A 24592-nucleotide genomic window follows, 5' to 3' on the forward strand; every position below is an offset into this window, starting at 1 on the left:
CTCTGAGTATCATTTAACACTTAAATAGTGATTTTTTTTCCCATGCAGCTAAACCCAGCTTGAGAGCCTTTATTTTGGTCTTGATGGAAGATACCATAAACTAAACCCTTACACTTGAGAAGGCCAGTCTCAATGACAAAAAAAAAAAAATTCACAAAACCAGAGAAACATCTAAAAGAACATCTTTCCTCTCAGCTGTTTTTTCCAGAAATGCCCACTTTGAAGTCTATTTTCTCCTGAAATATTCCATTAGTCAATGAGGACAAAACAATTAAGTAATCCCTGTAAATTTCAACTTGTCTTTAAAACAATCATTAGCAGTCTACATTCTAATATGATGCTAGCAAAGTGTCCCAGGCAAAGCAGGGCGATGGAGGGTTAATTGAAATCTAATTCATAGTAACAATGAAACTGAGGGTAGAGTTGTCAAAGTGCAAATTAAAAAAAGCCTCTCTCAGTTGTACATTCCCGTACAGTATGTACAAGATTTTCAAACTGAGAAGCAATGGGTGGAAGAGAAAGGAGTATCTAAAATCCTCAGTGAATTACATTCCAGAAATTCCAGTCTAAATCCACATGCAATAAATTCTATATATTATAGCTGTAATTCATACAATCTAATGGTTAGAAATGCTGTGTACATACGTGGCATCCAGTTCATGTGTACAATTTACTACACCTAATGCGCTACGCAAGTCCAGTGGATGTAGGTAGAGTATTTCATTACAATCTTTTGAACGGGACCAAGAAAGACCTTTCCGGTATGACAAACCTGGAATGACATTTGAACACACATCCTTTTACGTCCTCATTCTTTTATATGAAAATTGTCATTAGTACAGTTGGTATTAAGATAAAACCCTACATCAGAAAGCTTTATATCTCCTGATACTGTCTGATTTTGACAACTCTTTGAACATATTGCATTTTTTGTAATGTAAGAACACATCGTAGCTTAGCTATCTTCAGCTGAACGCAGCTGAAGATAAACATAGACCTGTGTGTATAAAGGAGGCTGGTGATGGTTCAAAGCCTTGAACCTGTAAGGCCTGAGAAAGTTACAGCTATATACATTTAAAACTCTGTCTTAAGGCTGCTATTTTAGCCATTCATAAAACTGGATTAAACATGCTAATTTCTCTCAAGACAATTAAAACACTCCTTTCAAAGTACCCTGAAAATAAGCAGAGCCTGTAACAAATTAACTATGTAGGTTATGTTGCCATTTTGGAAAACAATTCTTAAGAGCAACACTTTTCACTTCGCCTGGTCCTTTAAGAAAGCTGAGTTAGGGAATGTTGCCTCATTTTTAAGACATGAAAAACCTGATGAATCAGGAAGGTACAGGTATCACCTGAAATCAAAGACAGAACCCAGTAAATAACTCAAATCCCATGTGTTAATTAAATTATGGCAGTATGCTGTTCCTCCAGCACAAAGTTCACAGGGCAGCAATGGCAGATATTCCTTTGGCATCAGTGAGTGAAAAAATGCCAAACACAGGAAAAGTATGTGTGCTAGACACCTCCCACTTAGATTCACCTGTGTTTGCTGTCATCTAAATACAAAAGGACCTTAATCTTCTGGAAACTATTTCCTCAGTACACAAATCAACTTGTTTAAGTAGCGTAAACTACAAACACTCAAAACTACAACTGAAACCTCCTCCTGCTTCCCAGAAAGCATTTAGGGTGTTTTTGCTTTTATTTATTTTCCACGTGCTGTATCACTTGGAGTTAGTTTGTTATCAAAATCTTGCCTTCTTGGAACCCTTCACATTTCTAAGCTTCTTTCTGCAACCATTAGGAACGATTTATTTAGAGGCGTTCTTAGGATCACTGCAGGCCAGAAGCTATGGCTTCCAAGAGAAGCATCAAAATACTAAACTCTCTTCAAGAAAGAATAAAAAAATTGGCAAAGACCTATTAATTTCTACTTCTGCCTGTGACTTAGCAGATTGCAGTCAGACAGCTGTTTATTTAACCAGAGTGCTTGCTTCTGCTGGTTTCTAAACTGCTCAGTGACTAAGAACAGTTGATGAATAATTTAATGTAACACTAAAGGAAAAGGCAACAATTAATTGTCTGGGCAGGTCACACACCTTAAGACTAGCAAGGGGAGCCATGGAGACTGGGCTGCTGAACAAGGTGCCTCCAACAATTCCCATCAACAGACCATTCAATCTCCATGGCTCAACCATGCCTCTGCCACTCTGTCAGTCAAGACGGGCTCTGTCTGATTCTCATGAGGTAACAATTTCAGTTCTGGATTAGAGAATGGATACAAGATAAAGAACTTCCCTCTGGTTTCTAAAAGCTGAGCAGTTGACTTCTGACTGGAGATAAAGATTTCTGCTTCAGAAAAGCTACTGTTGTATAACTAATGGAATGTAAGAACAGAAGGTATTTGAAAGGGCTAACACATCAGGCCTCATAGTCAAGAGACAAAGAGAAAGAAAGACTTAAATGCTTCTACATATTAGTTAGTGGCTGTATGACTTCAAGAACACAGTATTACGGTGGGTTTAGATGTATTAGCAAAAATAGTAAAATGCTGAAGAACTTTGTACTTTTTAAATCAAGCACATTTTTAGTCAAAGCTCACCTGTTTTAGCAAGGCTTTTGAAGAGATCTGACAAAGCCCGTTGCTTTTGCATCTGAATATGCTTTGCCTCTGATTTCTGCTTCTCCTTATCTGCTGTCTGATCAAATGTTAAATTTTGCAGTTCAACTACAGAAACAATGATACCACCTGTATAGCAGACAGCAGGGAAAGGTAAGAGATGTGAAAATTTAACATACACAAAACAGCCATGGGAAGACAGAATGGGAAGGGAACTATATATCTACACTTTTTTCCTGATGTGCTCCGTTTGTGTTACAGAAGTCACTAATGGTATGGAAATGACAAGAATGCTTCACCTGTGAACTGGTCAAGATTTTCCACCAGACTTAAGAATGAATTATTTTCTGTAACTGTTGTACACATTTTCTTCATTTTTTTAGTAAGCTTAGGCAGACGATACTGAAGAGATTCTGTATGAAATGTAATGCCATCTTGACATTCTTCTGAGAGGGACCTCTGAGGAAAAAAAATGAAAGAAACAGCCCAATTATACACACATACTCAAAGCTGTCTTATTTGACCATTAAATCACTGCAAAAACAAGGGCTAAATTCTGCATTCATCTGAAACCCTGAAACACAACCAGGTGATCCTTTGAACAGTTCAGTACCAACACCTGAGGAAAATCAGAATATATGCATGTCAAGCATACATTAGTTTTGAAAACAGCCAAACAAATGGAAGATGCTATGATCCTACTCTCTTGGGTATTTGTCATAATCTCTTGCACAGATGCAAGAGGGACATTAGATAAGAACATCATCACTTTGCACTACACACAAATGTAATTTCACTTCTAAAGAACAAGAACAGTACACAAGTAGAAACTACTAAAGACAACAGGAATTTGAAACAAGTGAAGCCAACAACCTTGTTGATTACCAGTTACAGACCTGCAAACAAACCACCAACCAACAAAGTAAACCCACAACCAAACATTAGATTTGCATCAGATTTCTGCCTCCTCTCTCTACCCCCCTGACTGTCACAGGTGAGAGTAAGATGAACCACCCTCCTGGTCTGAAGAAACTCAACAAAGCCTTGGAAGCTGAAAGAAATTGAGCAGTTCCCACTCGCTCCCAGATTCTCATGAGTTACAATCATCTCCTTGCATCTTACTAATAAAAACCTAATGGATGTGAATAGGAAACTATTTCTGGAAGAAAATCAGTCTACTTCCTCTCTGTGCTGGACAACTTAGACACACACTAAGTTGTGGCACTCTGGAGTAGGATTTACCATGTATCAGCTAGTCCAAGGTGAATGTTTGCAGCACACAAGCTGTCAACTAACAGCAAATGTATGACAATGCAGTACATTCTATTAGGATTCGAGCTCAAAGTAATTTTATATTTAATGAGAGCTTATGTACATACAAATCCTACAGCTACATGATCATTTGTCTGGGTCGTTGTTCAGAAAAGAAAAGGGTAATAATAATTTCAGCTCGCAGTCCATATTACTGCACTAGTAGGGAAGTAACAAATTGCCACAGACAACATGCAAGCAGCTTGGAGTTGAAACGTGTAACTGCTATCATCTCTACATGAGAGCAGATATTGTGCCAAATCAATGCAGAACATACTTGTCTTTTCATGCTGCATTCCCATCCATCTGCAGTGTTTCCTAACACTGAACACAGGCAAGACCAAAAACTTGATGACATATTCCACAGATTTGACACTTACATAAGATTTTTCTGCATAAATCAGTGAAAAGCAACATATAGATGGGAACAGAGAAAATATCCTTCCCACACTTCAAATAAAGACTACAATCACCTTGGCAACATCTGTTTTGGCAGACAGAATTTTTCTTAATGTGTTGTTTAGCCTCTGAACTCTGGTCTCTTTGTTGTCAGCTTCTTCCTGCTTTTGCAAGCAGTCCAGTTGCTCTTCCTTACCAATTTCCACCAAGGCAGGCTGACATGGCTCATTCAGAACAACTTCAAACTTCTTCATATATTTAAAGAGGGTCCTAATTACCAAAGGAAAGCAAAAATCTTACTGAGTTTTATAACCCTGGAAATCTCTCAGCTGCTGGAAATAAATGTTTTCCACTGTGTTATGAGCAGAAAAAACATTCCTGCATTCAAGTTTAACATTATTGAGAAATCATCCAGAAGGAAGGTTCCAGGTATAAACCTTACTTCCAAGCTCCAAGTTACCTGCGTATTTTTTCAACTGATTGTTTTATAGCCCAGAAGCTGACATCATTCCACTTCGAAATTTTCACAAAGTCCTATCAGAAAAATAAAGAATCAATAAAATTACTTTATATAAATGCAATGAGGTACTTGCGTATAAAAGATGATCTTTAAAGCTGATCAGCTATGATGATCTAGTGGTCTTAAAATGCAAGAAATTTTAGTAGGTAAGCAAATTATTGCATAGGCATCTTATTCTATTAATAGATGTGTTTACACTAAAACTGCTGTATAGCCAATTGCGAAATCTGAAGGGGCTTTACTGGGTCGAAGACTCCATGGCTAAACTGAACAGACCAAACACTGAAGACTTCAACCAACCCTCATCTCAAAAATAAATTCTTGCTGACGAAAATGTGAAGCGTAGTTGGGATTTCAGTAGCCAGAGCTATTATATACAAATTCAAATAACATCTGCTCCACTGTTTCTTTGAGTAGATCAGCATATTGTCTGAGTGAAGTTTCCTTTTACCTTAAGTTCCTTTTCTATAGGTTGACGAAGTTCAATGATTCTGGCCTCAACGCACTCCAAAAACTGCTTATAATAATTGTATAGATTCCACAGGATACTGCACAGAACATCTAGAATGGACAGACAATAATAAGCTTCTCTCAAAAAGAGAAATGTATCCGTTTTGTTTTTTTTTTTTTATAATAATGAAGCTTAGCAACAAGCTGAGGGAAAGGCTATGGATGTTGCCTACCTAGACTTTACTAAGCCTTTGACACCACATCCCACAGGATTCTCCTGGAGAAATTGGCTGCTCATGGCTTGGATGGGTGCACTCTTTGCTGGGTAAAAACAACCATCTGGATGGCAAGGACCAAAGAGTCATGGTGAATAGAGGTAAATCCAGTTGGCAGCTGGTCCTGAGTGGTGTTGCCCAGGGCCCAGGTTTTTTTAATCTCTTCATCAATGATCTGGATGAGGGGATTGAGTGCACCCTTAGTAAGTGTAGATAACAGCAAATTGGGTGGGAGTGTTGATCAGCTGGAGGGTAGGAAGGCCACACAGAGGGATCTGGACCAGCTGGATTGTTGGGCTGAGGCCAATTGTATGAGGTTGAACAAGGCCAAGTGCCAGGTCCTGCACTTGGGTCACAACAACCCCAGGCAGCACTACATGCTTGGGCAAGAGCGGTTGGAAAGCTGCCTGGCAGAGTGGGATCTGGGGATGTTGAGTGACAGCTGGTTGAACATGAGCCAGCAGTGTGCCCAGGTGGCCAAGAAGGCCAACAGCATCCTGGCTTGTATCAGAAATGGTGTGGCCAGCAAGACTAGGGAAGTGATTGGCTCCCTGTACTTGGTGCTGGTGAGGCCCCACCTCAAATCCTGTGTTCAGTTTTGGGCCCCTCACTACAGGAAAGACAATGAAGTGCTGGAGAGAGTTCAGAGAAGCGCAATGAAGCTGGTGAAGGGTCTGGAGCACCAGTCTGATGAGGAACAGCTGAGGAAACTGGGGCTGTTTAATCTGAAAAAAAGGAGGCTGAGGAGAGACCTTATCACTGTCTACAACTATCTGAGAGGAGGTTGTAGCATGGAGGGTGTTGGTCTCTTCTCTCAAGTAGCAAGCAATAGGACAACAGGAAATGACCTCAAGTTGCACCAGGGGAGGTTTAGATTGGATATTAAAAAAAATTTCTTCATGGGAAGTGTTGTCAGGCATTGGAACACCCTGGAGGTGTTTAAAAGATGTGTAGATGAGGTTCTTAGGGACATGGTTTGGAGATGGACTTGACAGTGCCTAGGTTTAACAGTTGGATTTGATGATTTCAAATGTCTTTTCCAACCAAAATAGTTCTATGATTCTATAACACCAGAAGCTGTGGTAAACTGACCAACAGTATTCTTCATGAAAACAGGAAAAACAATAGCATCAGCTCATGTTCTATTTATGAGTTTAGTGATCTGTTTAGCAAGTCTTGAATACCCATGGTCAGGTTGTAAAAAAGACTTAACACATGTAATGCTGGCAACTTACCCTTTTCTGCCACTTGAGGCATCAGCAAGACATGGCAGTGGAAACCCAGTAGTGCTTGAAGTCGTGCACGAAACTCTCCCAGCGTGGATCCTTCAATAAAAGCTTGTAGTGTGCTGACCAGTGTTTTCAGATCCATTTGATTAGTTTCTGAATATCGCACCAGAAATTTAGAAGGGAAGGGGGAGAAAACAAAAACCTCTAAATGAAAACTGTCGTCCGCTCTTTGAAAACTTCCAACTAAATATCAAGTCTCTATTAGGAAATGTTCTAAACAAAATGGGAAAAGGGCATGGGGTCAGTGGAAGAATTCTAATTTAATAAATAATACGTAAAACCAACAAACACCACACTGGAAGAAAGGAGGGGCAGCAGTAAGCGACTGAGTAGGCTAGCTAGATGTCCAATTTCAGAGTGCATCAAGTATTTAAAGAATACTTGCTATTCTCTACGAATGAAGGGCTTCTGCCTTAGGCCTGAGAATGCTACTTTCACCTTCGCAATTTCATAAAATTTCAGAGAGGTGAAGCACTGAGAGGTATATTCTTTCCTCTATTTTAGATAATGTGAACACTTGCACATAGATTTGCTAAGAATAGTATGTACTACAGCATACTTACTGTAAGAAGTCTTTAGGCTTTATACAGAATGTTAAAAGCAGTTCAGCCGAGATATGAATTACGCTTTGTGCAGTTAAAAAAATTAGGTGCCTTTTCCAGCTGCAGATGGAGGCCTCCTACTCCCCAAATCTGTTTTAACTCTTTATATGTGTGTTATATACGGTTACCACAGTTCTACTTTCTTTTAGATGCTTTTTTCAGACATAATTTTTTTTTTTTTTTTTACAGTACATATCATGTTATCTCTATGAGAGACACAGGTGGTTCCAGAAATAAATACTAAGCAAAGTTAACTCTATATGGAAGATCCTATACAGTCATGGAATTTATTGCAGGGCAAAGGGTACAAGAACTACACCTGAAAGTGCATTGTCAGACTCTGGCATTTAGGACCTTAATTATGCATCCTTAGTAATTTCTGGAACTCCATCACATATTCATATAAGGACAGGACTTACCTTCTGTGTTTGCCTCTGTCTGTTCTTGAACATACTTCTCAATCATCTGATAGACTGAGAACCAGTGCTTTGTGGATTTCTCTCCATGCTGCTTCATAATATTGTCCAAACTTACTGACCAGCAACTGGAAAAAATAAGGAAGGAGAGAGAAGAAAAAAATAAACCAAAAATATTGTGGGTAGTTTGGGCTTCAAAACAAACTTTATTCTCTGTTTCTAGTAATCTAAAGGAAAATTGAATAGTCTGCACATATCCTTAAACATACACAATGAACTTGAGGATCACTGCTTTGCCAATGTTATTAAATATGGGAGAAGAAATGCAGAACTAGGGACAGTGAGTGACAGGTTCAAAAGTTTGGGGTTTTTTCCCACAAAACTTGAAGGAGGCTTGTGGAATTCCTGATCATAGTAAACTGTGGATATAAAAATTTTACATGGTCTTAGCAGAAGACAAAAATTTTAAAGGAAAATTTGCTAAACAGACAAAGCACTGCAGACTCAGTAAACCCTAGGATGAAAACAGAAGAACGCTGGGAAAATATTAGGATCAAGCACTGTAGTTATCTGTCCTGCTTCTACTCCTCCTGAGGCACATACGTAGGGTCACCATTGGCTGGACAAGCTCATTCTGAGCCAATACAGCTGCTAGTTTGTTTGGGTTTTTTTCCCACTAGGACAGTCACATACACACATAGAAGCATGTTTCATGATTCAGGCAATTCTGCATTGGAATGTGTCTCCGTATAGAGACAGAAGCTTACAGTATCTAAGAAAAAGCAAGAGGGAACAACAGTTCTTACTTCAGCTCCAGCCTACGCCACTGAATAATCAGTTGTGTGACCAAATCAAGATGTTTCCGCAAGGACAAAGCTCGACTGGCATTTTCCTCCCAGTCCTGGAAAAAAAAGTTCCCTTTTATACAAAACCAGAAGTCTTTAAATGGCAAGACTCATACAGTACTCTGGATTACATTGCTACTCATTAAACTTATGGCATGGATCAAGTTCACTTTCCCATATCCTGGCAAACATACACTTTCAGTTGTTTTTATCACGGTACCAATATAACTAAAGGAAACACAAAATTGAAAAGTTTCCCTTAGCCCTTTTCTTACCTGTGCCTTTGCAAGAAGAATTTCCAAGCCATTCAGGAACTTTGAAAGAGGACTAGAAAGTGGAAAACTCTGGATTCTGTCCATTACAACTAATAGCTGCAGAATAAAAAAAGAAGCATTCAACATGTAGTAACTGATCCTCAACATAAGCAAAGTTAAGCTAATTTGAATTAGCATAACCCTCTTCTGCAAGAGATAAGAATATTTTTTTAAACAGCTTCCTCATTTTAGTATAAGCTCACTCATAGTTCAGTGAAGGCCAGTGCACTGAGAGAAAGGAGCACAAATGATCTAATGCAAAGAGGTCCAACAGATTGAGTTTCTGCATTACTTTAAGACATATAACCAGAGGCGAACAGGCCCCACAAGCAGGACCAAAGATATCCATTTTAAAGCACTAGGAAAGGGAGCATTTCAGAAGAAAACAGGAACCAGAACAGCAACAGACCTCAAGAATCTTTGAGGTATGGCAGGTTGATGATTGCTGAGAGCAATTTTAAAATGCTCCAGTTTTCCCCAAACATTTGTTGAGGTGTCTTTACCTGCACAAGTACTGGATGCTCTGGCCATTCCTGCAGGAGCCCATTTACTTCTTTAGCAAAATTATCAAGTACAGGTTGGCACTGTCGGACTTGCTGAATATTAGGATGCTGGTAGAAGTCATATGGGCCATCTTGCTGCAGCACAAGATCTGAAGTTAATTCCCCAAAAAAGGTATTGTTAAGAAGAGTGCTAACTAGAAGTTGGCTTCCCAAAAGACTATCATTCATTTCAGCACCTAGGAAGCAAAAAAAGGCAGGCATCACACATAATATTAATTGATTTTTTTAGCTAAATAGAATCAGTCGGGTTTTTTTGTTTGTTTTTTTTTTGTTTGTGGTTTTTTTTCCCCTGTATCCCAAGCCTTAACATGTCATGCATTACAAAGATACAAGAATGTGACACATATAAGCAATGAGATGAGAGCATGGAAGAAGAGACATGCTGAAATATTGCTAGCAATCTTACCAATTAAAGGATAGAATTGTGACATCAGACATGCACCAGTCTGGTAGCAGGAAATAAATGTACTGAAATAATGTTTGGCTTGATGAGAAGGCAGACTCTGTTGATACCACAGAGATCGAGCAAAGTTTAAGCACAACTGTTGATGAACCATCACTACTGTTTGCATAGAGCTCTTGGACAAAGGGGCTCTATCCACTTCCAGCTGGTCTTCTACTGGATCTTCAGTTTCCATTTTTTCTTCTAGGCTTGGCTGAGCTGTGATATCTTCAAAGTCCTGCAAATCATGTGATAATGGAAGGTCAATTATAATTTCTTCCTTTAATACATTGCTTCCCCACCTCCCTTTGGCATGCAACAATATGCTAATAATTTGAGCTGGCACTATATTGATACACTGCACACCTCACAGCTCACATGTCAGTCTGAAACAGAACATGGGTGAACAGAACAATTAAGGGCATAACCACAGCAGGTAAGAGTGTGGTACCGTAAGCCCTGATGTGCTGTCAACTAAACCTCTCTCAAAAAAAGCAACAGCAGTCATATCTGCTGATAAATCACCTCAACGCTATTTTGTCACTTGAAGACCCGAACTGTTACATCCCAATACCACACTGACACACATAATTGTCCCATGCTTTTCTGTACTGGAAGACATCGCTCAGTGAAAAGACACTTCAAAAATCATTCAGTAATGCAGGGCAGTTAAATTCGGAAAAAAATCTCACAGCTTTATTTAATCCAGGAGATTAGTCTTCTTCAGAAGTAATTAAGCCTCAGCAGACCTTACTTGCTAAACGAATCAAACTCCAGAATTTTAAAACAAATAACTAATGAGATTGCCATTCGGTAACTTGGAATTCTTCAGCTGAACGACAGTACAGTTCAAGTCTAGAAGTTAACTCAAAAAACTTTCTACAAGTGGAGGGGAAAAGTACAGTACTTAAACACCCTTCTATCAAAATCTACCAGACATTTTTCTTTCGGCTGAAGGAAAAACTGCTTTATTCCTCATCTCATTTTACTTATAGTGTGCTTTTTCAGACAGTGTTTTTGTCAGTTACAGTTGCTACCTTTTCATGAAGGGGAAATCTCCTCCTAAATTCTTTTTCTTCCTCTTCCTCCTCACTCTGCCCTTTCCCATGACTTTTACTTCTGTATCTGTACAGACTGCGTTCCATTGCCTCCTGCTCTTGAGCACGGCGTTCCTGTTCATCCCACTCATTTATAATTGCCTAAGGAAACATAAAGCAGCATGTTTTTACATAAGTTAATGTTTAAAATCACCTATATTTCATCAAAGGGGCAGCATCTATCTTGTTTGTCTCTTTCCTCCTGTACAGTCTACAACAGTATAAATCAAAGCCATCTGACTTGAAAGAAGATTTGTAAACTGCCTTCTCAACAAACAAATGATGAAAAACTACAGAAAAGAGTATGCACAGTGCTTGGCCAAGTTCTAGTCTCCTTCAACTTTACGCCTTTATAAACCCAAACAAGTTAAGCCAACATTTTAGATTATGTTAAAATTATCATTTTTCAATTCAATTGAAATAAAAGTTTTAGAACATTATACTGACAATTATCAAGGTAAAATCATAGAATAGCTTGGGTTGGATGTCACCTCCAAAGATCATCTAGTCCAGCCCCCCTGCCATGGGCGGGCACACCTTCCACCACACCAGGTTGCTCAAAGCCTCATCCAACCTGGCTTGAACACTTCCAGGAATGGGGCATCCACAGCTTCTCTGCACAACCCGTTCCAGTGCTTCACCAACCTCATTGTAAAAAGTTTCTTCCTTATGTTCAACCTAAACTTAACCTTCTTTCAGTTTAAAACCATTGCCCCATATCCTATCACTATAAGCCTTGATAAAAAGTCTCTTTCAATCTTCTCTATACTGAAAAGTCACCATAAAGTCTCCCCAGAGACTTCTCTTCTCCAGGGTAAACAACACTAACTCTGTCAGCCTTTCTTCATATGAGGGGAGTTGCAGCTCTCTGACAATTTTTGTGGTCCTCCTCTAGACCCACTTTAACATACCCATATCTGTCTTGTACTGGGGACAAGTTAGTTTATGGTGAGGATCTGGGCCATTGGCATTCAGCTCCTACCTGACACAGATGTCTAAAAAGCTGCAGAGATTTCTTGTCCATCTCTCCTCTGGATAGTACATGGCATCGAAGATACAACAAAGCGTTCAATAAGAGCTGTTCCAGAGTTGGGCAAGGTTGCTCTACTCCCTCCGATTCTACTTCAGAGTGCTTTAGAGAGAACTTTTTAAGTCCATGAAGGACTTCGACTGAATTCACTGAGCATAGAATTTCTGCATGAGCAAAGTAAGTGGGGAAGGCACGGCCAACTGAAGGAAACGCCAATAAAGAAGTGAGGAGGTTGGTCAGATCAGCTGGACGCACAGAACTCTTGAGCACTGCGTAAGCTTCAGAAGCCACTAATCGCATGCCATGCTGCAACTGTAAGATGGCAGCTTGCAGTGGAATGATGGCATCAGGGAATATAGCATACTCCTCTGACAGGTGTTTTCTAAACTGATGGTGTGACTGTTGCCAAGATGCTTCTTCATTTAACAGGTTTTGTATTGCCTGGAGTGATTTAGGTCTTTCCCCACGGAGGAACTGCAGAAGGCGGGCTAAAAGATCTTGGACTGAAGAAACTCGTGCTATGCTGTTGATGTACTGGTGAGCCTCCTGGTATAAGCAATCATAGGGTGGAGCTGGAGGCCTGAAGGCCTTTTTTCTGGAGAGACTGCTTATTTGCTCCTGCAACCTTTGCATTCTTTCATGCAACAGTCTGTTAAAAAATAACATCGATCAGTTTAGACATATATATAAACATGTTTATATCTAACATAACAGTTAGATACATTAAAAAAAGATTAATCAGAAATATACTGCTAGTTTGTGTAAAATGGCAAACAAGGAAAAAACAAGAAGCGACACCTGTATAACACACACATGCACATTTCTTTTTTCCCCCACACTTCAACGAACTTCAGTTACTACTTTGTCTGTTACCTGACAGCTCTGTGAGCATTAAGGATAAAGGAGCATTACTGAAAGTAATTGTTAAAACTCAGCCATTCAGAACTTGCTTTCAATGACTACCGTTCTCTTTAAGCAACAGCATAGACTATCAGATCCTCTATATGTCTAATAATGAAAACGAGAACTTCCATTAGTGGTGGAAAATTATGAATACCACCCAGTTTATCTTCATGTACAAGGAACACCTGGAAACGTACACACAGGAGAAATCTCTGTTCATCTAAAATTTCTTCCTCAAGTTCCTCTGATTAAAAAAAAAATAAAAATATCACAAAACAATGGCTACAAATTCTGAATGTCAGTGTACTCTATGTTGTAAGATATTTAATTTATCCATAGCACCACTGTTGCTAAAATACACATCTGGAAATTTCTACTCAGGATGAATCAGTCCAAGAACTCTGCAAAATAGCCCTGGCATCTATCAAGACCTTGAAGACTTACAGTGATAGATACACATGCCATGTCGTTTCATTTTTTTGATAACTGTCACATTTTAATGAAACTACCATAATTTAGATGTATGGCTTCATTTTCACTTCTGGGTATCGCTTAAATTTTATCAAGATACAAAGACCACTGCTTCAACTGTTCTATTTACAGCAGTACAAAGTGTGTACAGACAATTCCTAAGTCACAGCAGGTAAACAGAACAGCTTCTGTACTTTTCTTTACCACCTCAATATGCAAACTTATACTTTCAAAATCAACAACTTTTTTTTGTGTTCTTCTGTAGGAATATTGTTATGCTGTGGAGAAAAGCTCTGGAGCCCGAGCATTCAATGATGAAGTCTCCAATCTGAAAGAAAAAGAGTTAAGTGTCTGAGATGTTACCTGAGATGGGGATGAATATAGTTGCTGACTGCTTCATCTTCAATACTTTTTCCTGTGTGCAGCTGGGATGACAAATCATTTGTTTTCCATTCACACTCCAGCTGGTATAACTAAAAAGGAAAGAAATGTTTTATGAGGTTCTGGGTTTGGTAGCCAAGTAGGTTGTATTGGTTTTGCATGGCAAGGTTTTGGCAGCAGGGGGCCTACAGGGGTGGCTTCTGTGAGAAGTTGCTAGAAGCTTCCCCTGTGTCCGATAGAGCCAGTTCCAGCCCGCTCCAAGATGGACCTGCCACTGGCCAAGGCTGAGTCCACCAGTGACAGTGGTAGCGCCTCTGGGATAACGTATTTAAGAAGGGGGAAAAGCTGCTGTATAACAGCAGCCAGAAGAGAGGAATACTACAAAGGTAAACACCAACTCCACACTCACCTCTTCTTTTGTATACTTGAGCTTGTATTCTCTTTTAATAGCCGGATCAAACCTGGTCTGTGGAAGCCACACCTGGATCTGTACTAAACCAATATTCACCCAGAGGCTTCCTCGCCAAGCTGTCTCTGGTAACTCCTGAAGTCCTTCCCCAAAGAACTGCTGCAAGCAAGTGAGCAGGAGAAACAGGAATTCTTTAGGAAGTAACTCCTGATCAGTGATGCTTCGAAGTATCTTGAGAAGGTACTCATATGCAACGGGATCCTTGAGGTAGAGCTTCTCACAGCACTCCAAAAATTCTTCTTGAAGATCCATTGGAACCAGATCTACCAGGGCAGAGAGCTGTCTGCCTAGAATTGTTCCTTGCAGTCTAGCATCTGTGTATCTGGAGGCAAAGGAATGAAAAAAGTTCACACATGGTAAGCAAACTTCTGTAACATGACTGATTTAAACAACGTATATGTGGAAGAGAGGTCTTAATACCGAAAATCTGCTATTGAAGAGACAGCCATGTTGGTCCACAGTGCTGTGCTGACTTGATGAAGCTGCTGTGCTCTTTCCATCCATTCTCCTAGTGTCATATGGGATGATGACAGGACAGGAAGCCCACTCACATCCCACTGGCTTGTCTTGCTGCTGCTAGTTAGAATTTCAAATAAGCACTTTGAGAAAACGGCTCGGGTCAAAATACCTGCGCCCTAAATTAAGAGATTAAGAGTTAGATTGTTCAGATACAACTTGCATTGACTATGCTAGAACTTACAGTATTGCTTTAGAAAGCTGTTTAATTATTTAATAAAAGAGTATTCAGCCTAGTTGTTTGATGAGGTCTAAAGAGACAAACCTTCATAGAACAGCTCATCTGCGATTTAGAAAAGGTCTTTTCCTCTGTTGCAGGTAGCGGCCTCCAAGTCAACCAGTAGTCTGGGTCTGTGGTGAAAGTACTGCTCCAAAAGGATGCTAATGCAGCATTAACCAGTTGAGATGACAGAACAGACATTTCTTCAGGGGATATCTAAAGAGAGATAAGAACCTAGAGCTGAGAATAATTTATAGGGAGCAGAAAAGAATTAAGTACAGACACACAAAAAAGAAGAGTATGACACTGCTTTTCAGTAGGGATAGTACAAGATATTCCTCAAGATCCTTTTCAAATTCAGATAGTGTTTGCTTGCATCTCTTCTCAACAAAAAGAGGTCTGCACTGCTGTCCCCTGTCTGTGGAATATGTGGCGTGTTTACAGAGCAAGTTTTCAGAATGCAGCTTCTAGTCTACACCTGTGCAACATTTTGTTGAGGCTCAGGAACAGCAGCAAGTATTTTTCAGCATAAAATTACTTTGAATACACTCATACAACCAGGCTGGCATCTGTTATTCAAAACTAACTCTGTTTTCTATTACGTCACAGACAGATGAATGGAACAATAGCACCAAACTAGATCATATAGAACTATATCATTTAATACTTTGTTGTGTTTTATTTATGTTTTAATGTTGTGGTTTACATTTTTTGCAGGCTCACGGTTAGTAACCTTTCTTATTAAAAGAAGGAACAGCTATTGTTGGACACAGGTAGAAAAACTGCAACTCAAAAATCTTAAGAGATATACTTATTTTGAAGAGTCTGTTGAAAACTTCTACAAAACTAATTAAACTAAAACTCGTTCTTACTTCTTTAAGGTGTAACAAGTGCCACAGTCCAGACAGCTGGTGAGAAGCAGCTGGTGTCAACTTCAAGGAAAAAGCTATAAGCTGAACTACATCTGAACATGTGCTTAGCTCTTGACTGCAGTTCTCCCTGTAGCAGGTAAAAGAAATACAACCTAAGAAATGCTTAAGCAGGGCATGTGACAAATCATTTAGACAGTAAAACAATTTGAGAATGGCAAGTGAAGTCATAATAATGCAGACTCCTAAAAGGTTTAATGACAACATTTTAAACAGAAAAGAACAAGCACTCAAATAATACTCAAAACACCTGCATCCTTCAAAGTTGGCAAAATCTAAATACAACAAAAGGGAGAAGTGGCATCTTCTGTAGTTATAAGCTACATGTTCAGCAAAACATACAAAACGTTTGGAGGCAAACTGTTTTCCAGCTTTACAGTTCTTGTACAAATCAGAACTTCGCTGAATTCGAGAATGATCCAGTGATTCTAGGAGTCTCATTACACAAAATAATACTTCCACTGAAATCTATAAATGAAAAGCTCTCTTTTAAGGAACAGTAAAACAGTCAAAAAAATACACTTGGCCCCTTTAAAACAACACTGACACTTCTTACATTAATAACATTAATTTAAACTATGAGTATATGTGTGTAGTTTACACAAAAGGAAGGAAGCATGCTCGTGTACTTCTCCATCACCAGGTCTAATTCAGTCTTTCTACAGTAGCCCCCAGCAACATGGTGATGAACATCTTCACATTAATTCCTAACATGAAGAACTCTATTTCATTAAAAAGTTGAGGAATCCACCACTTTCCTGGGGAGATTATTCCAATGGCTGATTGTTCTCATTGTGAAAAATCTCCTTCTTGTGTCCAATTGGGATCTCCCCCGGGAGTATCTTGTACCTATTGCCCATCATTATAAGCATTTATATATAAAAATATATAAGCATATGTGTGAACCACATACATATATATGCATATACACAGCGGAATACCTTAATATATATGTACACACAGATTCTCATACAAATGTAAAGCATCAGTTACAGCTTTTAGCTAGAGATTCTGAATCTCATGAAAGAAATACAGAATATAGAAAAAGAATATATCCTTTTTCTCAAACCTTGTTCTCACCTTCTTGTGCAAGCCTTGGCCATATAATCTGCTGTCAGTTTGTACTGCCAGAGTGTGCCTATGTATTCCATTGCAGGCCACAGCTGAACTCGACTACAGAGCCGGTTTAACAAGGCAGGGTCTAACTGGTTGGAGATAGTTTCTTCAGGAAACCTGTCTTCTGAATGACTATATATAACTCCTTCTGCTCTCAGTTGTGAATGTATAGCTTTCAAAAAATTCTTTAGTTGACCTGTTTGACAGAGCACACGAGGCAAATAAATGCATGTAGTATACTTCTTGCCAGTGAACATTTCACATCTCTTCCATTTGTACACAACAAGAACAGACATGGCAGATATCATTGTGTTAGGCTCTTCAAAAGTGTTACCTACCCAGACTAACATCTTCTAAATGATTAGCTCTAATTATTAGGCCATCAGCTTGCAGCAACGCCTTCTTCATCTTCCATCCAGTGGCAGCAATTTTCAGACAGCACATTTTTTCCTGCCATCTGCTTTCTGCGAAGACCAATCTCAGCTCCAACACGTTAAGTGGTTTGCTGAGAACTTTTAACTGAGAAAAACATTCCATGCCCAGTTTATCCTGGAAACACGAGAAGGACATTTTGAACAAGTGGCATTTATTTTCAGCAGCACTAACAAAACAAGAAACTAAGATTTAAAATTTACATGCGCACAACCAAAATACAAATATATATAAATGAATATGCAACAAAAACCTAACCATAATTCTTTTGCAGACCTATTCAATACAGGAAGATAGCAATTGAAATAGTTGGCCACGAATCCCCCTTGTCAAGCTTTTTTTGCCCTTCATGAAGAAACTACATAGAATATGCAGACAAGTAACACCTCAACATGGCAACTTACCTAAACTAAGGGCAATAAATACACAAATTAATAAGAAACTCCAGAAGCTACTGTAACTTAAAACAAACTGGCATTTTACATCTGCAATTTAAACACATTTGGATGCCTAGAAAAGTTTCCCAAAATTCTCAGTAAGCACTGAATGTTTTCTAAAGTCCCATAAAGTAACTACAAGCATTTTTAAACAGCTGACGATCTTTGAGATAAGGCCATAAAAACCTATGCCTAATTACTAATCACCAGCATGAGAAACCTACAAGTCTGCTGTGCCCTGCTTTTAAAAAGGGACTTACATGCTTTAGAAAATTTTACTGTGATATATTTTTTATTCAATGACACCAACTGATGAAATAAGAAAAGAAAAAACTGAGTTAAGAAGCCTTGTCATGGTAAGTCAGAAGGCAGTCCCGTCCTATGCTGTATAAAAAGTACATGTTCTTTTCCATATACACATATGTTCACTAAATATATATTGATATTCACAAGTCTCCAGAACAAAGCAAGTAGTGAAATTTTTACGTTTGTCCACCACTCTATATTAAATAACTGCTACCTATACAAAGCATAATTAATAGTAGAAATGCTATTTAGATAACTGATATATTTCACAAAAAAGGTGTTCATTAAGATATGCTGAATTTGCTTTTCTAATCAATCTAACAAGTCCAAAAGGAATGTATTTTTGAAAGCCTGGAAAAGAAAAGCTACAAATCTTCATGAATATTTTAAAGCATACACAGATGTCACTGGAAATACAAGTCTTTTGCAAACAGAGTATCAATACCTTAAAAGGAAGAGGTCTTCCTAGAGACTTCTGTAATATCTTCATATTGGCAGAAGTACCAGCAGGATTGGCCAAGCAACTCTGAATCTGCTGTGAAACAGATTGAATTTCCTTGGAAACCCTTGGAGATTAAAAAAAACAAAAGAAAAAAGCCCACACAGTTAACTCAAAATTTGAGAAAAAAGGCAAAAGGACACAAGAGAAAGGAAGGTCCCTTCTCTTAACCTTCCACTAAAGGGGCAACCTAACTTTAAAGTACAGAAAATGGGTAAAAATTCTTGATCGTTTGGGCAAGACAATGATCAATACTAAGACACCTGAATTTTAAAACTGTTGCATTCACTAATGGAACATAACTTAGACACTTACAGCAAACAACATTAATTAACTATAATACTAATAAGAGAGTAATTTATACAGTCATTTAACAGAAGCACAAAGCCACTCACTTGTGCTGGTCTGATCCGATAAGCATCTGAGGAATTCTGTCAATTAGATGCTTCATAACCCAGTGCCAGTGCAGAGACAGAAGTGTTAACCCTGCCGAATCCACTATCAGAGCATCAGAGACTGCCCAGAACCGGTCACGCCACAGCAAGCTGTATAAAATCTAACAAGCCAAAAAGGTCACGGTTTTCCCATTGCCAAGCCCTCCAGGTTACAGAACACTTTGTACTTCAAGCAAGAGAAAATGCAAAAACATTTTCACTTCCATTAATTTCTGAATCACGCAACACTTTATACTTAGTGGCACGCAACTAGCACTCCACTATATGTTTTCTAAAAATACTGCAGGGCTCTGATGGCAGGTGGAACGACATGTCAAAAATAAGTAATCCCTGCACCAAGTCTACAACGTCATTGTCAGATTTTAATAAAATTATCTTCATGGTCTGAAAAGGGAGAGGGAGAAGTGAACCACCCCTTGTGACATGCATGTCAGAAGTCCAGGTTCAGATATCTTTAACTGAGATGGATGTGAATACTCTCTTTATCATTAGTGGAGAGAAACAGGCACATCTATGGCACAATGGATATCTAGGTCCTTGGTGTGTACATTTAGGTAAGATAATTCCCACCCTGAGTATCCACAGGCTGAAAACCTACAATCCACAGAGAAGAAATGAGAAGACAGAACACAAATAGTCACTGAAATAAACATGATATCTGCCTGGTGTCAGGTATATTCTAAATACCAACAGACACTGTGGTTTATTTCATGGTCCCTGAAACTAAAAATAGTACTCTGCACACTGTCTAATTTCACATAATTTTGGTAAGTGTACTATGAAAAATCTACTCACATCATGCATGTCATCATCACTTAGGGCCACCTGACTAGACTTCACCCAGTGAAATGCAAACGCATCCCAAAGTTCAAAGAAAGGAGCAAGGTTGACCACAACTGGATGAGGAAGGCAGTTGTAACTTCCTGGATCTGAGAGTTGGGCAAGACGGAAAGAAGAGACTGAATATTCCAATCACAAAACATAACAAGTAAGCGTCAATTTCTGATCACTAGATCCTCTCTGTGATGGGGGAAAAAACATACTAACTGTATCACTAAATTTTTCCCCTTTGTTTCAGGAGTAAACAACCTAATTACAAAAAAATAACATTAAAGAGGATTAGAACAAAAACACAACTGAAGAACTTGGTTATTCTTACTAGCTAAGTACAAAACGCAATTCCAGTTTCTCTCCACCATCTTCCTAAAGTTTAGGTAATTAGTAGAGAAATGACATGCACTCACTATGTAGTAGAGGCTGGACATAAATGCTGTAGCATAAAGTATATCTAAGAATAACATGTTACATATCATATTAGTACCCATCTAGCTGCTTTACATTCACACAATCTTCCTTCACATATTCAGGACACACCATGTTTAAAGTACACATTTTGTAACAGTGCAAATTAACCATATTTCAAATTGAACATAGTATTGAAGGAAACAGTGAAAATCGATCTACCTTTGCGGAAATCTAAAGACATTCTTAAGATACTATTTCTTGACTTCTTGCTAGTAATCAAATTCTTCTCAGTGTAGCTTCTTTTTTCTCGGTCAAGAAATAGTACTGCCCTGAATTAAAAATAAAGTTGTTAGAAATTCAGTACCATTTTAAAGCCTCTGTTTTATGGAGAATACTGAACTACAAAGTGATATTTGATATTTCACTGTATAATGAAACAAGAATCAAGTGCAGCATAACTAATTGCTTGAATATGGTTTCTGCAGAAGCAAGCTTCAGAAAAAGCAGATTCCTAACCTTCAGTGATCACCAGGAAGGAAAAAGCAGTGAGCTACTAAGCAGATACAACACCACCACCTGTAGGATATGTGAGCACCTGCTTCCTTATACTGTAACTGCAAAGTCTCCGTACTTTTTGCTTGTTTGAAAAAGCAGTTCAAGTCCAAAAGCAGGGCAACTATTTATGTCAGAGATCTCACACTGCTCCTTCTGCCTCTTTTATGCTTTACCCCACAGTTCTGGTTTGTCCTTGAAGAACTCCAGCCTATATGGAATACTGGGAGACCTGCTCTCTATATTAAGTGATTTGGTTTAGTCTGCATCTACAGAAAACAGAAGCAAAGAATTTAAATAGCTGTATGAAACCTCTGCCTAGCATTTTAGATCACATTATCAAAACCTAAACACACTTGGCAGATGCCACAGGTGTTTATACAGTACTGATTACAGTCATTGGGGAATCTTCACAAGCTTTTTTTGTAACCCACCGATTTGCTACAGACTTCAAAAGGATTAGAAGCTGATCTGTGTGTTCCATTTCTGTATCAAAGTTCATTGAATTTCTAATGATATCCAAAAACTGCATATTCCATCTTGGGTCCAGAGGCATCACATGTTCATCTGGGAAGGCAGACAAGACAGGACAGCAGTGGAAACATCATTCAATGAAAGACTTTCCTTGATCTGCCTGCCTGTGCAAGAACATTAGGGAAAGGAAGGAAAAGGCAAAAGGCAAAGGAGCCTAAGAGGAAGGCAGAGTCTTAAGCTCCCTCACTCCAGATATCCAAACAGGAAGGTACTAACTGACTGCAGGTTCTGTAAAACAGAACAGTAAAAGTAAATTAACCAGCGGTCAGAGTACCCAAAAAGTCAGCCTGGAAACTCAAGTCCAAATCCCTTTTCCTTCACAGTCCAGGTGAGTACCTAGGACCATCCGTAAAGGGTTCAGTGTCACTGTATGTAGCTTTCATGCACCTAACAAACTTGGAAAGGAAACCACAGGCCTGAGGCTCCTGTAAAACATGGAGGGAAAATTATAGGCCCCAACATAGGTTTCAAAGGGGCCAATGGAATTTAGCATTTGTTTTGTTACATGTATTTCCTACAAAGGGCTGCAGTGTGTTCAGCAAACAAATAAAGGAAGCACCAATGTCTTACATCAGTTTTTTTCAGAAGTACCTGTCATAGTTGGCTGTAGCAACTTGATCATGTTACTGACTCCAGATGAGAGAGGACTGGCATAGAAGCTACCAAGGGCCACAGCACCTGCTTCCAGCTGAATCCGCACCGGATCTGTAGGTGAAGGGGAAAGAACATAGGTGTAAAAACCAAAGTATTTAGTACAAATAAATAAAAATAACTTTGACTGAGCCAGCACAAGCAGCTTGAATCTCATCTGTGCATGCACTCTGGACATACTGGTTGCTCTTATTTCGTATTAGCTCCAAGAGGTCTTAAAAGTAGTCAGAATATTATGGCCAAAGACAAATCCAGTAAAGAGTTCTAGTTAAACCGGTGATATCTCATGTATGCTATTAAAAATATAGTTCAGAAAATCCATGAGTTTATACCCTCAAATCTTCCTCTCAGTACATCTGTTTTTAATTTTTTCTCCCCAATTAAAAAAAAAAAACCACAAACAAAAAAAACCCAAAACAAACCACAAACAAAAAACCAACACCACAGAACACATACGAGCGTACCTGTCATAACAGTAAGTACCTAGATATTTTCTAGTTTATAGACAGACCTGCCTGGAAAGATAGCAAGATCAAGGGAGTGCAATCCCATCCACATAGGGATAAGACAGTCTGAGATTTCACACCATACAAGGAAGCTAAGTGTGTGAATTATTTGGAATAATGCCTGTCTCAATTCTTCACAAGTTTAATGTGATTAATGTAATTAAGCAACAAATACCTCATCTCAGATGCTATTCTGAATGTTCAGAAAACACAGCTTCCAGACATCTCAGTTCTGTAGTCTCCTTGCTTTCTAACCTTTTGTATTTCAACACCAAAAAAACCAGAAGGCATTTTACTGCTTTTGCTATCACTATCAAAAAATAGTGAAGAGAAAGGCATATTTGCTTACATAGACCAATAGGTATAAAAATAACTAATTCAGAAGCAATACAAGTTACACACAGGCTTGAATAATAAAAGCAATCTTTAGTCCAAGGTCTCCTGTCGTCCCTAATATGCATAACCTGTTTCTGTCTCTCCCTGAAGCCTCAATGCCCTTGATTTAGTGTGGATAGCCGAGAACTTTCATATCAGATCATTTGAATGCTCTGGATGTTTCCATGGAAGACTCACCACTTGTGAAAATATAATAAATCAGCCCTTAGGCAAAAGAGAAAGTTAAATAATTACATACCAAGCACTTGTGGCAGATTTTTGGCTAAGGAGTTAAGCCATTTAACTCTCAATGTCCAATCTTGATTGGTTGCCTTTTCTATGAAAAATTTCACTGAAGCCTGAAGAACTTCCAGTTTATCCATCCAGTTTGCATCTATTTCAGCAGCACCGAATTTGAGACTCTCAGGATTGGTGGACTGCATAATTTTTTGAAGATCTTGCAGAGTCAGTGGTAGTGTCCTGAAACACAAAGAAGCGAAATCCAGCAACTGAGGGCTTGAACTGCTAGATCCAGGAAATAATATATTTTGCAAGTGAAGCTACTCAGCATGCAACCATCTTTAGACAAGGAGGTAGCAATGCAATAACCCCTCCTCTTTATTCAGCTTTAAAGCCAGTTTCCAACTTCAAATCAATTGGGCATGTCTACTATTAGGAATTCACTATTGCCAAAAATTCATACAGTGCCAGAAGTGAATCTGCACAGCAGTTCACTGAGAAATTGATTTGTGCACCAGAATGATATGCAAAGGTAAGTTCAAAAAGTCAAAGATAGGAGAAAAGTGTTGTTGATGAAAAAGAAAAAACAGTATATTGCTGACGTTTTACAATTTCAACATTATATCTTAGAACTAACTTCTACAGCTTGTTTTTCCACTGGAAGCAAACAACAGTACCTGTCCACAGTGGGTCACTAAGCAAAGCAGACAGGCAGGAAGATTTTGCAGTGTTGTGAAAATAATGATTTATTGAGCAATATAGCTGTTAAGAGTTCTTGCATATGGCCCCTGCACATAAGACTTCTTTCAAACACCTCTGTTTGAAGGAAGCAACTTGGTGGATTGTTTTTGTGGTGTTTTTGTTTGGTTGGGTTTTTTTGGTTGGTTGGTTTGGTTTTTGTGGTTTTTGTTTGTTTTTGTTGGTTGTTGTTCTTGGTGTGTTTTTTTTTCTTCCACCTGAAGCTACTGGATCTAAAATAACTGATGAGAAATTGTTTACATGAAAGCAGAAGGTACAGAAGATCGTTAGTATACTTACAAGTAATTACACACATTTTTTTAAAGCTTAGAAATAAACTGAAGGAAGAGATTTTTGAGGCTCCCATTACCTTCTAAACCTACTGTTTCCATTCATATTTTCTGCTAAATGCCTACTCTTAACTCCAAATGGGTCAAATGTA

The 24592-nt window shown here is 38.7% G+C and overlaps 1 protein-coding gene across 2 annotated transcripts in view; it reads right to left on the minus strand.

Annotated features, from left to right (window-relative positions):
• MDN1 (midasin AAA ATPase 1) overlaps window positions 1-24592 on the minus strand; it is a 100626-nt gene that overhangs the window by 23793 nt on the left and 52241 nt on the right. For both annotated transcript variants that reach the window (XM_065630385.1, XM_065630384.1), the window contains exons 49-76: window positions 23432-23652; window positions 22232-22345; window positions 21541-21673; window positions 20774-20883; window positions 20105-20238; window positions 19250-19410; window positions 18801-18921; window positions 17519-17729; window positions 17145-17376; window positions 16008-16134; window positions 15181-15351; window positions 14820-15034; window positions 14340-14721; window positions 13913-14022; window positions 12128-12824; window positions 11086-11247; window positions 10013-10286; window positions 9547-9782; window positions 9005-9100; window positions 8691-8785; window positions 7888-8012; window positions 6813-6959; window positions 5304-5413; window positions 4793-4866; window positions 4407-4602; window positions 2922-3081; window positions 2605-2751; window positions 646-772 (exon numbers count right to left, since the gene is read on the minus strand). In XM_065630385.1, coding sequence (XP_065486457.1) covers window positions 646-772; window positions 2605-2751; window positions 2922-3081; window positions 4407-4602; window positions 4793-4866; window positions 5304-5413; window positions 6813-6959; window positions 7888-8012; window positions 8691-8785; window positions 9005-9100; window positions 9547-9782; window positions 10013-10286; window positions 11086-11247; window positions 12128-12824; window positions 13913-14022; window positions 14340-14721; window positions 14820-15034; window positions 15181-15351; window positions 16008-16134; window positions 17145-17376; window positions 17519-17729; window positions 18801-18921; window positions 19250-19410; window positions 20105-20238; window positions 20774-20883; window positions 21541-21673; window positions 22232-22345; window positions 23432-23652 — 5088 coding nt within the window. The remainder of the gene's footprint in view (window positions 1-645; window positions 773-2604; window positions 2752-2921; window positions 3082-4406; window positions 4603-4792; window positions 4867-5303; window positions 5414-6812; window positions 6960-7887; window positions 8013-8690; window positions 8786-9004; window positions 9101-9546; window positions 9783-10012; window positions 10287-11085; window positions 11248-12127; window positions 12825-13912; window positions 14023-14339; window positions 14722-14819; window positions 15035-15180; window positions 15352-16007; window positions 16135-17144; window positions 17377-17518; window positions 17730-18800; window positions 18922-19249; window positions 19411-20104; window positions 20239-20773; window positions 20884-21540; window positions 21674-22231; window positions 22346-23431; window positions 23653-24592) is intronic.

Source organism: Caloenas nicobarica, chromosome 3 (assembly GCF_036013445.1).
Source record: "Caloenas nicobarica isolate bCalNic1 chromosome 3, bCalNic1.hap1, whole genome shotgun sequence".
Taxonomy (NCBI): Eukaryota; Metazoa; Chordata; class Aves; order Columbiformes; family Columbidae; genus Caloenas; species Caloenas nicobarica.